At 34.8% G+C, this 15,299-nt stretch overlaps 1 protein-coding gene across 1 annotated transcript; it reads right to left on the reverse strand.

Moving 5' to 3' along the window:
- Positions 1-7,708: 7,708 nt before the first annotated feature.
- LOC149568529 (uncharacterized) lies at positions 7,709-15,078 on the reverse strand. The gene is made up of 8 exons (XM_089816736.1): positions 14,995-15,078; positions 14,892-14,898; positions 14,544-14,744; positions 13,210-13,388; positions 12,894-13,047; positions 12,081-12,803; positions 11,067-11,738; positions 7,709-7,872 (listed from the first exon to the last, which is right to left on the reverse strand). The coding sequence occupies exons 1-8, from the start codon at positions 15,076-15,078 to the stop codon at positions 7,709-7,711; spliced, it is 2,184 nt and encodes a 727-aa protein (XP_089672862.1).
- Positions 15,079-15,299: the final 221 nt, after the last annotated feature.

A 15,299-nucleotide genomic window follows, 5' to 3' on the forward strand; every position in this document is an offset into this window, starting at 1 on the left:
ACCATTAGACACCATCAGAGCCCCATAGTTCCATAGGCACAAACCACACCAGTGACAATCACCACATAGCATGGCTCACAACATTATGCACTAGGCTTACAATACTCTACAAATGACTTGAGCACACGAGTTGGAGATGTCAAGATCACAGCTGAGGGCCTTGATGATTGTGGTGAGCAATTACGAGGGCTATCTAATATTGATACTAGTCTGAGCATGGGATTTTCATCTTACATGCACATGTTATTCTGACCTAGCACTGATTCTACACCATTACCTAGCCACTTACACACTGCACTTCACTCATCATTACTAGTAGTTGGAGATTATGGCGTTGAGGGTGGTTCATTAGGTGTTGGAGTTTTAGGAGATGACTTTGGTGTATTACGATAGGATGTTGATAGTACAGGTGCATCGATAGATGATACGATGGAGTGTGATGATCGCCCTCCACCTCCTGAGGCCAAGGTACATATATATAATATTTTGAAATTTAAATATATGAAATTAAAAATTTTAGTTCACATAGATATTTAATTTAAGTTATAATAAATCATGTAGACACATGTTGTCGAGCACATGATTACATTTAGTGTTGGGTTAGCGTATGTACATCAGAGAGATGATTCTATTAAGACACCTAGTAGTGCTCAAGTACAAGTTTTAAATAGTTTATAAAGCTATATATGTTTCAAACTAGATACGCACTCGTATAATTCATGTACACACACACACATGTGTAGATAGTACTAATGTATATATATTTGTAGGGCTCAATTGATGTGCCTCAGCCACAAGATGTACATGAGACTCAATCAGAGGGTCATTATGTTCATATGCGTCTTGAGGGTCCCTCTAGTAGTAGTAAATTATATATATATATATATATATATATATATATATATATATATATATATATATATATATATATGTATGTATGTATGTATGTATATGTACATATATGTATGTATGTATATATATGTATATATATTTATGTATGTGTGTGTGTGTGTGTGTGTGTGTGTGTGTGCATATATTGATGCATTTATATATTGGAGACTTTGTATATTCTGGAGACTTACATACACATGTATTTTAGTACCTCGATGACATGTACATTTCACTATTTATTTGACTATTTAGTACTTCAATAGTTGGATGATCACATGTATATGACCTTATATAATTGCTACATACATGTTTATTTGAGACTTACAGTTTGCATATGTATGCATTTCAGTAGAGATATTAGATGTAGATGTTTATTCTTGAGACATATGTATGTATGTGTAATTTTTTGTATTTTAGTAGAACATTCTTCATGAATTAGATTATAGATTTTAAACTTTATCTTTTTTGTGATCATTATAAAATAATCAAATTAACTTCTTCTTACCTACTTCAATAGTTAAATATTCAAAGAAGTTCCAAATTGATCTATGAACCTAATTTATAATTTTGAAAATTTATAATAATTTATAGGGTGATTGAATTGAATTAATATAAGTTCTTAAAACTACTAAATTAACCCAAATGATTTAGATTAAAAATTTAAAACATTATATTTATATGTAATCATTATAAAATAAATAATTAGTAGGACTAACTTGTATTGCCTATTTAGATCAAGTTGTTATTATTAAATTCATCCATGGTAATTAATATTATTAATTTACATAGGTTTTTATTAAACTAATGATAACTAAGAGTATGATCATACAATTAAAAACACACTTAATTCAAGATGAAATTCAATATTTTGAAAAGAAGTTGATAATAGAATTTAGATATAGCATATTAAATTATATAGATCCTTATAATTAATCCAAATATTTTAATTAAATCCTTTACTAAATAAAAATAACATTACCAAAACTCAAAATCAAACAATATAGACAAAGATAAACTCACGGGTTTTGAAAACGGTGGAAACTCAATTACGAGTCCTCTTTGCAAGACAATTATTTAGACTATGGTTGGAATTGAACCTAAATATTATCTCCCCATTCTTACCATTGAGTTATTGTGATAGGGCATGTTATTTAAACTGTGGTTGAGATTGAACCTAAATATTATCTCCCCATTCTTACCATTGAGTTATTGTGATAGAGCATGCTCATTCTGACAATTCAGGGAAGTCGATGCCCGATACTTGCAATCCTACATAAAGACAAGCACATGCATATGCATATATCTAAACTAAACAGAGAATGGTAGGGAGTGGTACATCGTGTAGATCTCGACTAGCAGGTGACTACGACTCCCTCCCTTAACCACATCAAACATGACTAATAGAAAGATAAAATAGACACATGCACCATACACATGCAAGTATGGGATAAGTACTATAATAATTATAAGTCAAACATCAAATGCTTAGATAAATTAATGCATCAGGAATACGAAGTGATCATCATTAAAGCATCATTAATGCACCAGTTACCATAATCATTAAACAACACATGAATCTCCATTCTTTTTTATATCATCTAAAAAATTTCCTCCATATTTTTCTATCAAATATTTTCCCTCTCTTTATGAAAAACAAATAAAATATTTTAACCAAATCCAATCATGAAAAACTTAGAAACTCTAAACTACAAAGATGACAACGATATAATTTCTTTGGCGATAACAATCGCAGATACGTACAACGTGAAAAAGTTACAAGGCGTGAAAAGCGGCAATGTCGAAACAACATTCCAGAGTCTTAGAGAAACATCGAATCTCAACAATTATGCTCTTGCATTTTATTACTCAATAGATATTAAGATACATCGTGATTCTTGAGACAAGGCTCTTATTAATCCCAAGAATAAGAGAAAATCCTATACCATTTATAGTGCTGATAAAGATGGGCTTTGCTATATATATAATATCACACTAAATTATTCAACCTGCAAAGATATCACTTTGCTTTAAAATTCACTACTAAATATAGCCACTTGATCGATAAACTTCAGAAGAATAAAAATCCTCAGGTTTTAAGCACAAATTTGTTTCATTGCTGTAAACATTCCTTTGTGGCGTTCAGCAGACGGGAGTTCTCCAATGGCGATCATCAAATGCACATGTTCTGTTACATCTGCCACTTCCTTTTTCTTTTTCTCGTCTATCAAAGCTTTCCACTGCAAAAATAAAAAATATTCAAGCAAGCTTGCCATCAAATAAAATTCCAATTTTTTGTGGAAGATTAATATAATATTTTTTGTGAATGTTAAACTTAATACCATTTCCGCTCTTGCATTGGCATCTCCAATGGCCTTCTCTTTCTGCTCGCTAGCATCAGATTTTACTTTATGAGATTCCTGACGCGCTTCTAATAAAATCTTGTCAGCTTTAACCTGCAACAGATCATATTAGGGCTAATGTCAAATTAGGGTTTCTGGTTTTCTAACAAGAGTTGATTGTTTTTTTTCCCCTTTTGTATATGGAGAGGATTTCGAAAAACGAAACGAAACACAGTGACATTGTATAGCTGTTTGTCTACTACTGGTGAGAATCTTATCGCTGTTCATTTATTATTGGGAAACTGATAGAAGATGACTGGACACAAGCGGTAAGGATACCTGTCACATTGAAGGTAGCTAAGTATGACAAATGGCAGTCATGCAAGAATACTTAATAATTGTGAAGAAGTTACCTGAGCGTCGTGAAGAAGTTGCTCAGCTCGCAGCTCTTCCCTCTTTTGAGTTTCCAGCGCCTTGGCTTCTTCATGCATTCTCTCCCTTTCCGCCTTTGCCTGCAAACAATACATCACATCAATATTTCATACAAAGAAAATAAAAACCAGTGAAAGTGAGCGAAACGCCTTCAGAAATAACTATTTGTGTGAGATCTGTTATCGGCTAAAAATTATGCTTTGTTGTTGTTGGAGGTAAGAGGTCTCAAGTTCGAGTCGTATTAAGGAGAATAAGTCACAGAGATATTTTGCTTTGTATTTCTTGGAGGTACGAGGTCCCAGGTTCGAGTCACATTAAGGAGGAGATAAATGAAATACCTGAAGCTTTTTAGCTTTAGCTTCAAGCTTTCTGATTTTGGATTCAAAGTAAGCTTGCGCCTCAGCTTCAACCCTTCCTTGATGTGCTTCAGCCACAGCTTTAGCTTTACGACTCAAAGCAAGCCTACTAACTGGTGACATAGCTGCACTTGGCGAAGGAGGATCACTAATTATTTCTCCATTGAAACTATCTTTGACCTTGTTGCCTTTTAGAGTCATGGAAACCTCCTTGGCCATTTCCTTTTTACTAAGCTTGTTCATCTCTCAACAGTCTCTGAAGTTGAAATTACCGAATCTTGAAATCGCTGTGAATGAATTAAGCGACTCTAAAATGCAAATGTGTTCCATTTTTCGGTGAAGGTGTAATTTTATATGTTGAATTGAAGCGGTGCATGGGAGGAGTAGAAGATTCAAGATCCTGATTTTATGTCGGTTAACGATGTAGAATACTTACTGTGCACGCATCGCAGTGCACAGCTGGAAATGTTTATGTAACATGTTTGCTCTTGCTGGAAATGAATTGTTTTTAAGAAAAAAAATCGGTCGAATTCAAGTGAAACGAGATGAGATCTTCCAAGAAGAGATAAAGAGCGAAAGAAGCGAAAGAGAAGTTTTTAGGGATACCTTCAGAATTCAAGACGCCGCCTTTAGGGTCTTGCTGACTATGCTAATTCTTGAAAAGAACACAAAGAGCTCCAAATGCTCAGGAGTTTTTAAGCAGCGTCCTCTAGGATTTCTTCGATCTCGTGGGGAGGTCCATTTTTATAAACAGATAGGGTGGCATGAATTTATTCAAAAACTGAAAAAACTAGTTTGCTTTTGATTGCCTTAATCGAGGTTATAAAGATACGCTTACCCGGGGGCCGAAGGTTTTTTCCATAACTCGTTGCATTGGAATGGCAAAACAAAAAATTCAGAAATAAAGAAAATGAAATCTTATTTTTCAAGAAAAAGTAAGAAATAAATCGTGGGTCGTTGAATTAATATTGCAAGGTCTTGTTTTTAAAGGCGCGCAATATAATGTGGGTTCAATCATATTGAGGGGTTTTAAGAGGGAAAAGAAAAGAGAGCAACATATTGGGGTGGTAATTTTCCCGTTTTTGGTGGTGAGGGGTGTGGGTGTATATAAGAAAATAGGTGTGGGGTTATTAGGTGGATATTGGAAAGGGGTGACAAAAATAAATTTAGAATAGGAGTGTTTAAAAATAGGAAATTTTAGTACATTATAAATTTATGTATTATGATTGAGGTTTCTTAAGTGAATCATATATGTGTAATGTAGTTGATAGTGAAGGGGTGTATTTGTAGTCATACAGGCATAATTTTTTATATGTGAGTGATAAAGAGATTAAGATGTTAAAAAAAGGATGAAAGTGAGATACATGTTTATTAATAATGTTCATTAAATCAGAAGAATTTAGGAATTGTGCGCTCTTAGAACAACTTACTTTGAAAGTCACTTGCTTACAACTAAGATTTTAGGGCCACATCAACATGCTTTTTGTCAAGGTGTACAGAAACAACCCAAAAACGAAGTGAGACCAATGGTCATACATCATACTTGAGTAGATGATGTAGCATCACATGTTTGGTTATTTTTAGAATAAAGAATGTGTTCATTCAATTGTGAGTAGTCATCATCACCAATGCAAGTTTAAAGTCACAACTATTGGTGCAATGTTGTGAATAATATTTGACATTAAATGAATAATTATGGGAACTAAATTAAGAAGTGTGGATATTAAATCAACAATTGCTATCAAAAATATTGGAATACATTCATGTACTAGATTCTCTCCCTTATAAAATCTCAAAACAATCAAAACAACAAACTTCCTCGCAAAACAATCTTCTAATATTTTTCAACTTCTCCCAAACTCTGACATTATCCAATTAATTTTGATGGGAAAGAGAAGTAAAGGATTAATATGCATTGTTTTTGAAGTAATTGGTAACAGCCAAAAAGACAGGGGTTTGACCTCGAAGTATGCATTGTTAATAAGATTCATGCAACCTTTTCATCAAATCTTGTAAAAGGCCAAGTAAAGGATATTTCTATTATTTTTGACTTTGCATATGTTTATTTGGTTCTTTTGAAGTTATTTTGTAAGGCCAAAGAGCCAATTTGCACTAAGGCCAAGTAGGACCTAAAGGGTCAATGATGATCAAATTAGTCAATGATGGTACGATGAAATGAGAATGATATTTTTGGTTTAATTTAATTCATATTGGTAGTTCTTGGAACTTAAGGGTCATTAGATAGTTAAGGTGTAAAAAATGTAAAAATTGCATTATGTTGCAAAAGCTATTTTTACAACATTTGCACTAAAGGTTGTCAAAATGGGGTTAAATCATGGAACCATATTAGAGGTCAATTGAAATTGTTAAAATTATTATTAAAAGAGGTTTAAAGGTCCCTCTTTGGGTTCAGGGAACACAAATTTGGAACTTTGGATGAAGACTTAAATGGGGAACATTGCATTTTGATGAGTTTTTTCCTACAACATTTGATAACATCTAATAACGGTCACATGGTTTATAGATCTGATAATGTATTTTTCTTTCCAATAAATTTGGTTTTGAATTATAATGAACACACTTCCTTTTGGTTCAATTCTCATATTCATTATAAAGGAATATCCATGCATTGTAACCAAAAAAGACAAGAAAACGTCATGTTCAAATGTTTGGATACAAATTGGTTGATATCTCCATGACTAATCATTGAATTTTTTTAAATTGTTTGGGTCTTGTTAGTGCATTGAATTACCTTTCCATTTTTTTATCTCATTTTAAATGGATTTGTATTTGAGGGGATGTGGCAAGCCCTAGAGAAAGAATTCATTGAAAATTTATGAGTATGATTATAATTCTTATTGCTTTGGTAATAGTTTATGTAATGAAAGCTATTATTTTGCACATGATTGAAAGAGTTAATGAAGGATCTAATTAACCTTTGTAGAATGTTGGATCAGAAGTTCCACTTTGGCTTTGGATCTCATTTTGTCTAACACAGTCATAACTATGTAGTTTTTATGAAAGTCATTTTGAGTTTTGGGAAAAGAAGCATATCTTTGGATATTTATATAAATTGGGTAAATTTTTTGTTATTAAACAATATAGAATCTTACTAAAGTGGATCACCATGGTCAAAGGGTAGTGGTCCCTCGACCTAAACACCACTGTGTCCTCCTGCAGCATAGACATGTAGAGAGTTAGTCTTTCTAGCCTATGATGTCCCTAGAATGGGGCATCTTCCCTTGCCTCCTATGATTTGTCCCAATCAGCGGAGCCACTAATTGGCGTAGATGCTGATTAGAGTGGACATCGATCAATGTAGATGACAGCCTTTTATCGTCTGCGAAGACGACTAACTGTGCTTTGTTGTCTCCATTGGCCCCAACCTAATTTTTCCATTCGCAAAGACAACATGATGAAACCTTTTGTCTCCGCATCATCTCTTCACCCTTTTGGCATCTTCGTAGATGACAAGATGGATCCTATCGTCTCGTCTTCGTAGGCCCGAGATCTCCACTTTGTCATCTACAAATGGCAGGGTGTAGACTGTCATCTCCACCCGGACCTCATTTTGGTACATTTATGGCATATTAAATGAGCCTAGCCTAGCCTAACCTACCAAAAGACAAAGATGATCAGATGACTTACCAGTGGGCCCATCTCAGCTACTCACTGGTACTCTCAAACATGCTAACCAAGCTGCAATTGATTAATGAGGTCCATGTTTGCTCTAGATGCTCTGCTCATGGTGTGACAATAACCTTCTTTGGGCCTCTCAGAGGCTTGTATAGCCCCCTCCGCCCCCCTCGCAAACCCAATTTGAGCCCATGTCTTCCCTAAGCCATGTTCGTCCCCTATTTACCCACAAGTCATGCAAATGTTTTCATTTATTCCCATTTTTCTCTTTTCTCTTCTTTTCTTAAGACCTTTTCGTGAAAATTGCCCAAAATTAATTTTTTGTGCAATTTTCACGAGGGGGCACCCTCCTCCTCTGTCGTCACCATAGGACTCCCACCTTCTTTGGGGCAACCTATATTTTTTTTTCTTTGATATAATAGCATTCTGACATCACATCAAAGAGGGGCAAAATGTAGACACTTAAAATTGTCCCTAAAGAGTATATTAATTTATTAATATTGCCTCTGTTATTGTAATTAATTATTAATTAATTAATTAAATTGCTTACATTCTTCTACTTATTTAATTAAATTAATTAATTAAATGAGTTTATTCTCCTAGTGTATTTAAATTTAATTTAAATACTCCTAGCCCTAATGTGTTAAATTAATTTAACACATGATCCTCTATGTTTCCCCTTTTAAATTTTTATTTATTTATTTAAATCCCTCCATCTTATTAAAACTATAAAGTTAAATCTTGTTTAATTTAATCTTAAGCCTAGTGTAAAAGGTAGTCTACACCCATCTTTTTCATCCACTTAAGCCTGCTTCCTCTTTTAATCCCACTTAATCATCCTAATCACTTTCCTAATCCTCCTCATTAGCCTAAGTGTGTGCTCACACATGTGTGAGAAGGCATGCTTCCACACTCCTCTTGCACTCTTGTCTCCCACTCTTCCTCTCAAGTTTGTTCACACGTGTGTGCAAACTTTGAATTTTTTACCACTTGCATGGCTTGCATGTCACCTTATGTGGCACCTACATGGATGCCACCTCACCAAGCCCTCCCTCAAGCCTATAAATAGAGGCCTTGTCTCAAGCATTTCCATCTCTCATTATTGCATTGTTACCATGTTGGTTTGAGATTTGAGCTTGCATCATAGTTTGAGCTTTCCTTGTAGTTGAGTTTGCATGTTAGTTTGAGCTTTCATAGTAGTTTTCATGGTAGTTTTCATAGTGATTTCCAAGTGCATAGTAACCATTTGATAGCCGGTTTAGCTTTGCATTTGTATGGTTTAGCTAGTTTGCTTTTGCATTTGCATTTCCTTTGCACTTACTTGTTAGTGTAGCTTGCATACTTAGTTAGTTTGCTTGGTTACATTTCATATCATCATCATTGAATACTTTTAAGTATGGCTTTCTCCATAGCCATTTCTTGAAGTGTTTTTCATCTCATGTAGCTTAGCTTAATATTTGATCATCACTCACATTTGCACATCCACTCAAGAGATGCAATACTTCGTTGTGTTTGGGAGAGCACACCAAACATACCCCCCATCTTAACACACCAACAAGGCCTCTCATAGGTGCCCTTGTTGAGCTATAGAGGTGGTTAGAGGATTTGGTTTGTTGGCTGCTTAGAGTTGCAAAACTCAAGCAAGCATTAGTTAGCTAATATTATTTCATTTTGATAGTCTTTGATGCATATTTGAGGTTTTTAACTAATGTTTGTTTGTTGGTTCATGCTCCCAACAGATCACATTTTCTAGCACATAGATATAATATATGTAATATATATATAATATATGTAATATATATATAATATATATAATATATGTATAATATATATAAAGGAATATTTATATTATCATCAATAATGAAACTCATGGTCATATCAATCTGACTATAACTACAAACTTAACACAAAGGGCAACATATCATGCTCACAATAAACATATGGAATCAAGCAGGCCTTGTAAATGGAGCATTGGGTGAAATAATTGAAATTGTCAACAGTAATGGTTGCAAATCCCCACAACTTCTATTTTACATTGAAGCAAGAATTGATAATTACAATGGTCCACCATGGGATAAAAATGATCCAAAAGTAGTTCCAATAATTCCTCTGACCTTCGGCATGCGAAGGCAAATGTTGTTGACAATGGCATGGGCTTTAAACATTCACAAATCCCAAGGGCTTACATACACAAAGCAACAATTGACATTGGTAAATAAAAAAGGCAAGGGCTTACATTCACAGCAATATCCAAAGTCAGATCACTGGAAGACCTTCACATACAGCTAGTTTTCTCCCTTGAAAGGTACTCGAAAATGGAAAATAATGCATACACTATCATAAGGAAAAGAGAAGAAGCTCAATTACTTCAACTTGCCCTCTCAACAATCAAGGTACACAACAATTTCAAAGAATCATGTTTTTATTATGAAATTCATGCACAATTATGTTGTTCAAAATAGTCTAAATGAAAATGAATCCACCAATGAAATTCAATCTCTTATCCACAGGATCCGAATTCAACATTTCGATGATTGAAAGTTGTAACAGTGGGTATCTCATGATTATTTAGTAAGTTCAACAAATTACCTCATATTTTAGTACATCTTATACCTGATGTTGCGTCTAATCAAGCATACATTCTTTAATATTTGGCAAGTAGCCGCTCATTTCTTTTCACAGAACAAAAGAACAAATGTAACAAACTTGTGCATTTATTATATCTCCTTATTCACACCATTCAACCAAGACATTTGAGCAATTAATTCTACATGATATTGGTATTCACTTGCAATCATATCCTACTTTGCTTAAATCTTTATTATTTTTTGCAGTCTGCATAAAAAATACAAGGAAGATGTAGAATAGTTCTTCGAAGACAGCAACACAATTCAACATCCTCTCATTTCGACTTCATTTTACTTTTCTTTTTTTTTGGGAAAATGTGGATGGGGCCACAAACTATATATTAAAATAGCTAGTTCGATAACTCCATGGGGAAAGAACTAGAAAGAAAACCCCATTTCCTCGTTGAAATACAAAAGAAATAAGTAGAAGAAAAGCAGCCCACAAAAGATTTCCCCTATGACAACACAAACTACAAAGGGCTGCAATTGGAGACATTAATTTGAATCCTGGATAAAAAGTTCTGCTAGAACAGGAAAGGCAGACAACATAATTGGATGAGAATTAAGATTGGGATGTGAAGCCGAGGCAACAAATTCTACATGTTGATCATCACATCCCGTATTTGCTAAATAGTCGGCCACAGAATTACCTTCCCTATATATATGAGATATCCGATACTTTCGAAATGAATCCAATAACCCCCAAATCTATTTTAGGATATAAGTAATTTTCCAATTGAAAGAATTTTTTGAGAGACATGCTTTAATTATAATCATTGAGTCACCCTCAATATGAACTGAATGAAAACCATTTATTCTTGCTAGTATTAAGCCAGCTAGCAAAGCGTGTGCCTCTGCCATATTATTTGTCCCCGGAGCTAAAGGTTGAGATTTAATTGCTAAAACCCTTCCACACTCATCTCTAATGCAAGCTCTAATTCCTGATTTGCCTGGGTTTCCACATGATGCGTCATCAAAGTTTATCTTAACAAAACCAGATAATGGAGGAATCCACTTGACATTTGATCTATCAACTTTGCTGAATAATTTTGGATTTGAATGAGTACCCATAGGAATGCGAATAGCTTTCCAATTCTGAATGATACTACTATCCCAAGCTGATAAATAGTGATTAAAACTAACAAAAGCAATTGAAGAATTAACGCTTTCGACTATAGATTTCTCAATTTGATCTTGCACCTTGCTCATATGTGAAGAAACATGATGAAAGATACGCTTGTTTCTTTCCCACCAAAGTGCCCAAAAAATAGCTGAAGGAGCACACTTTGAAATACCATGAAATATTGACTTAGGATAAAGCAAGGGCCATGATTGAAAAAGATTCCACAAGCTGTTCGGAAGTGGCATCTCATAATTGAGTTTTTTGAGCACATGTAACCAGCACTCTTGCACATAAGGACATTGTAATAGTATGTTATCTACAGTCTCCCATGTTTCTTCACACAAAACACACTTAAATGGCAGAGCTATTGAAAGTCTAGACAATTTATCACTAATTAAAATCCTTTTTTTTAAAGCAAGCCATGTGAAACAGCCTGCTTTGGGGAGCACAACATTATTCTAACAAAGATTGAAAGCATGATGTGGGGGCCTAATTTCAACTAGATTTTTTAATGCTTTATAACCTTCTTTAACATAGTACCTACCATCTTTAGAAGGAGCCCATCTTACTACATCCTTATCTTGAGAAAAATAAATATTTCTTTCCTTAAAAACTCCCAATAAAAAGGAACATTGATTATTGTCCAGTGGTAAGGATGTCGGATCCTTCCAAATACCCTTGCCTGTGTGTAACTCAATTGCAACCACAAAATCAATCAATTTTGAGCCCCAATGTTGGTTAGTGATATGCATGATCTCCAAAGCTTGGGAAGAGTTCACAAGAGGTGGGAAGCCCAACCAAGAATCTACCCAAAAAGAAACAGATAACCCGCTATGTACTTCCCACGTGATGTAGTTGAAGACCACCTCTCTTGAAGCCATCATAAAATTCCAAATTGCTGACCCCTTTGGAGGATTTGCTAAAGTGAAGATATGCAATGGGTCATCAATATTTAAATATTTCTTACGCATAATAGAACACCATTTGCTATTTGGTTTCTCATACATAAACCAAATGAGTTTGCCTCCAAATGCTTTATTTCTACTTAGAAGTTCTTGCAAGCCCACCCCTCCTTTAGATTTAGAATGAGACATCTCTTTTAAAGATATTAGGGGAATCTTCTTATCCCCAGACATATTATCCGACCAAAGAAAACTTCTAATCAGTTTCTCAATCTGGCTAATAACAGAGGCAGGAGCATTCAAGACAGCAAAAAAATAATTTGGAATTGTTCTTAACACTGTTTTGACTAATAGGATTCTCCCTGATAGTGATAGCCATCTCGCTTTCCAAGCTACAAGTCTATGTTTTATCCTCTCAATGATGTTGTTCCAGTAAACAACTTTGTTTGCTCCCACAAAAAAAGGAATTCCCAAATACATTGATGGAAGTTTACCCACTGGAAATTGTAAAATATTTTAGATTTTGCAAGCCAAAACAGACTGTGTTGAAAAAATAAATTTTGATTTGAGCTGATTAACTTTCTGACCTGAGGCTAGTGTGTAAGCTTGGAGGGTTCTCTTTATCTGTCTTGCTTCTTGAATGGAGGCATAACCAAAAAGTAGTGTATCATCCGCAAAAAGAGAATGTGTAACAAACTCATTAGTGCCTGCAATTAGAGCACCTTTCCATACTCCTTGCACCTGTTGGGACTTAATTGACCTACTGAACACTTATGCCATCAAGATAAATAGAATCGGAGATAGTGGATCACCTTGTCTAATACCTTGTGAGGAAGAGAAAAAACCAGTTGGAGAACCATTAATAATGATTGAGAACCATGCTTCAGATATACATGCTTTTACCCATTTACACCACGTAGCAGAGAAACCAAACTTGTCCAAAACTTTGAATAAAAAGTCCCAACGAAGTCTATCATATGCTTTCATCATATCTAACTTAATAACAAAATTTTGAGTCTGGTGAGTCTTAATGGAATGTAGAGCTTCATGTGCCACCAAGGCACCTTCCAATGCTTCCCTTCCTGGCATAAAACCCGCATGCTCCAGAGAAATAAGATTAGGAATTAATTTCTTCAATTTGAGGTAAATAGCTTTAGTAAAGATTTTGTAGATCACATTGCACAATGAAATGGGTCTAAAATCAACAAACGTCTTAGAGTCTTTGACCTTAGGAATAAGGGCAATATTAGTGGTATTAAAATTACAAAGCATGGCTTTACTCTTCCTTGATTCCTCCAGTGCTGCCAAGAGGTCCCAACAAATAAAAATCCAACATCTTTGAAAAAAAAGGGTTGAGAACCCATCATGCCCTGGGGATTTATCCGAAGAAATGGAAAACACGACAGTATGGAGTTCCACTATAGTGAATGGGGCCATCAACATGCAATTATCCTGAGCTGTAACTAGAGTTGGGATATTGTTCAATAACTCTTCTTGTTGTTGATGTGAGGGAACATCAGCCTCCTGAGGGTCTAATAAATTTTTAAAAAATTTAACACCTTCCTGTTGAATACCTTCAAAAGTAAGAATAGAATTGCCTAAATCTGAATCTTTGATAGAGAATATAGTTCTCAAAGCCTGCTTTTGTTTTGCAATAGCATGAAAAAATTTGGTATTTTTGTCCCCCTCTTGTAGCCAAAGCTCTCGTGATTTTTGTCTCCAATAAGCCTCTTCTCATGAACAAAGTTCCTCCCACTCTTCTTGTAGATGTTTTTGTTGCAAAAAGGTATCACTATCCAAACCATGATGAATGACATGGTTGTTAATCTGATAAAGTTTTTGCTTGAGCACCTCTTTCTCAAAGAAAAAATTTTTGAAAACAAATTTATTCCATTTTTTTATCTGAGTCTTCATATGTTTGAGTTTTGACCAAAACTGATACATCTTGATGCCCATAACACGTGGAGCATTTAACCACCACTCCCTCAATAAAAGATGAAATTGGGGATGTCTAAACCACATTCATTCAAACTTGAAAGATGGCCTATGATTGTGATAAGCCAAAGAAGGAAGATTTATTAACAACTCAATTGGGAAGTGGTCAGAGCCTAGGAAGGACAAAATAGCTGAAGAAATACTATAATTTTGAATTCTCCATAACTGAGATATCAGAAATCTATCAAGCCTCTCAGCTATCTGATGGAAACCCATTTGCTTATTAGTCCAAGTATAACCACCTGAATAAGGAATCAAATCTAAGAAATCATTATCCAAAAGGAAAGAGGAGAAGTCTTGAACGGTCTTAGCTGGAGGGCAAATACCTCCAATTTTTTCATCCGCATTGAGAATAGCATTAAAATCACCACCCATGATAACATTTAGGACCTGGATACTCTGAATAACACCTGTTAAAGTTTTCCATAGCCTTCTCTTATCATCTGTAGCAGAGGGACCATACAAATTAAAAAGATGAAAAGAAAGTTGGAAATGTTGGACTTTTATCAATTGCCAATTTGCTTGCTGTTGAATCAACTAGACTTGCACTATCTTAGGATTCCACAAGATGCCAAGACCCCTTGAAGCACCCATTCCCTGCACATGAACAGAGCACCAACCCTTTCAAGTCATAATTGATTTTTTGTAATTTCCCTGCGATAACTTGGTTTCCTGTAACATAATAATATCTGCCTTCGAAGAATCAAGCTGTTGCTTGATTCTTTGTCTCTTGTCAGAGGCATTAATGCCTCTGACATTCCACGAAATAATCTTCATGTTTGAGAAGGAGAGACTTTTGCTCTCCTTGTCGAACGTGTCAAGATAGAAAACTTTCCATCAAGAGTGGATTGAAAGCCTGCTTCTACCTCCTCTCTTGTTATCACCCTATTAGATTTTCTGCCTCACTTTAGGTATCTTTTTTGGTGTCAAATTGACTGCGGCTGATTGTGAAAGAGACAAAGTTTGAGAATAGTCAAAGCATCTATCAATGCCAAGAT

The sequence above is a fragment of the Cupressus sempervirens genome, chromosome 3, assembly GCF_028749045.1.
Source record: "Cupressus sempervirens isolate cs-2001-9-10 chromosome 3, ASM2874904v1, whole genome shotgun sequence".
NCBI lineage: Eukaryota > Viridiplantae > Streptophyta > Pinopsida > Cupressales > Cupressaceae > Cupressus > Cupressus sempervirens.

Bases quoted from the DNA above. Each gene is read 5' to 3' on its own strand.
- LOC149568529 (XM_089816736.1), bottom strand. From the start codon at position 15,078: ATGAAGATTATTTCGTGGAATGTCAGAGGCATTAATGCCTCTGACAAG. The intron at 13,048-13,209 runs GTAAAAGCATGT...AAGTCCCAACAG, and splicing joins CTGCTACGTGGTGTAAATGG to GTGCAAGGAGTATGGAAAGG. The intron at 7,873-11,066 runs GTGACTCAATGA...GTGGGTAAATAG, and splicing joins TCATTCAGTTCATATTGAGG to GGGACGAACATGGCTTAGGG.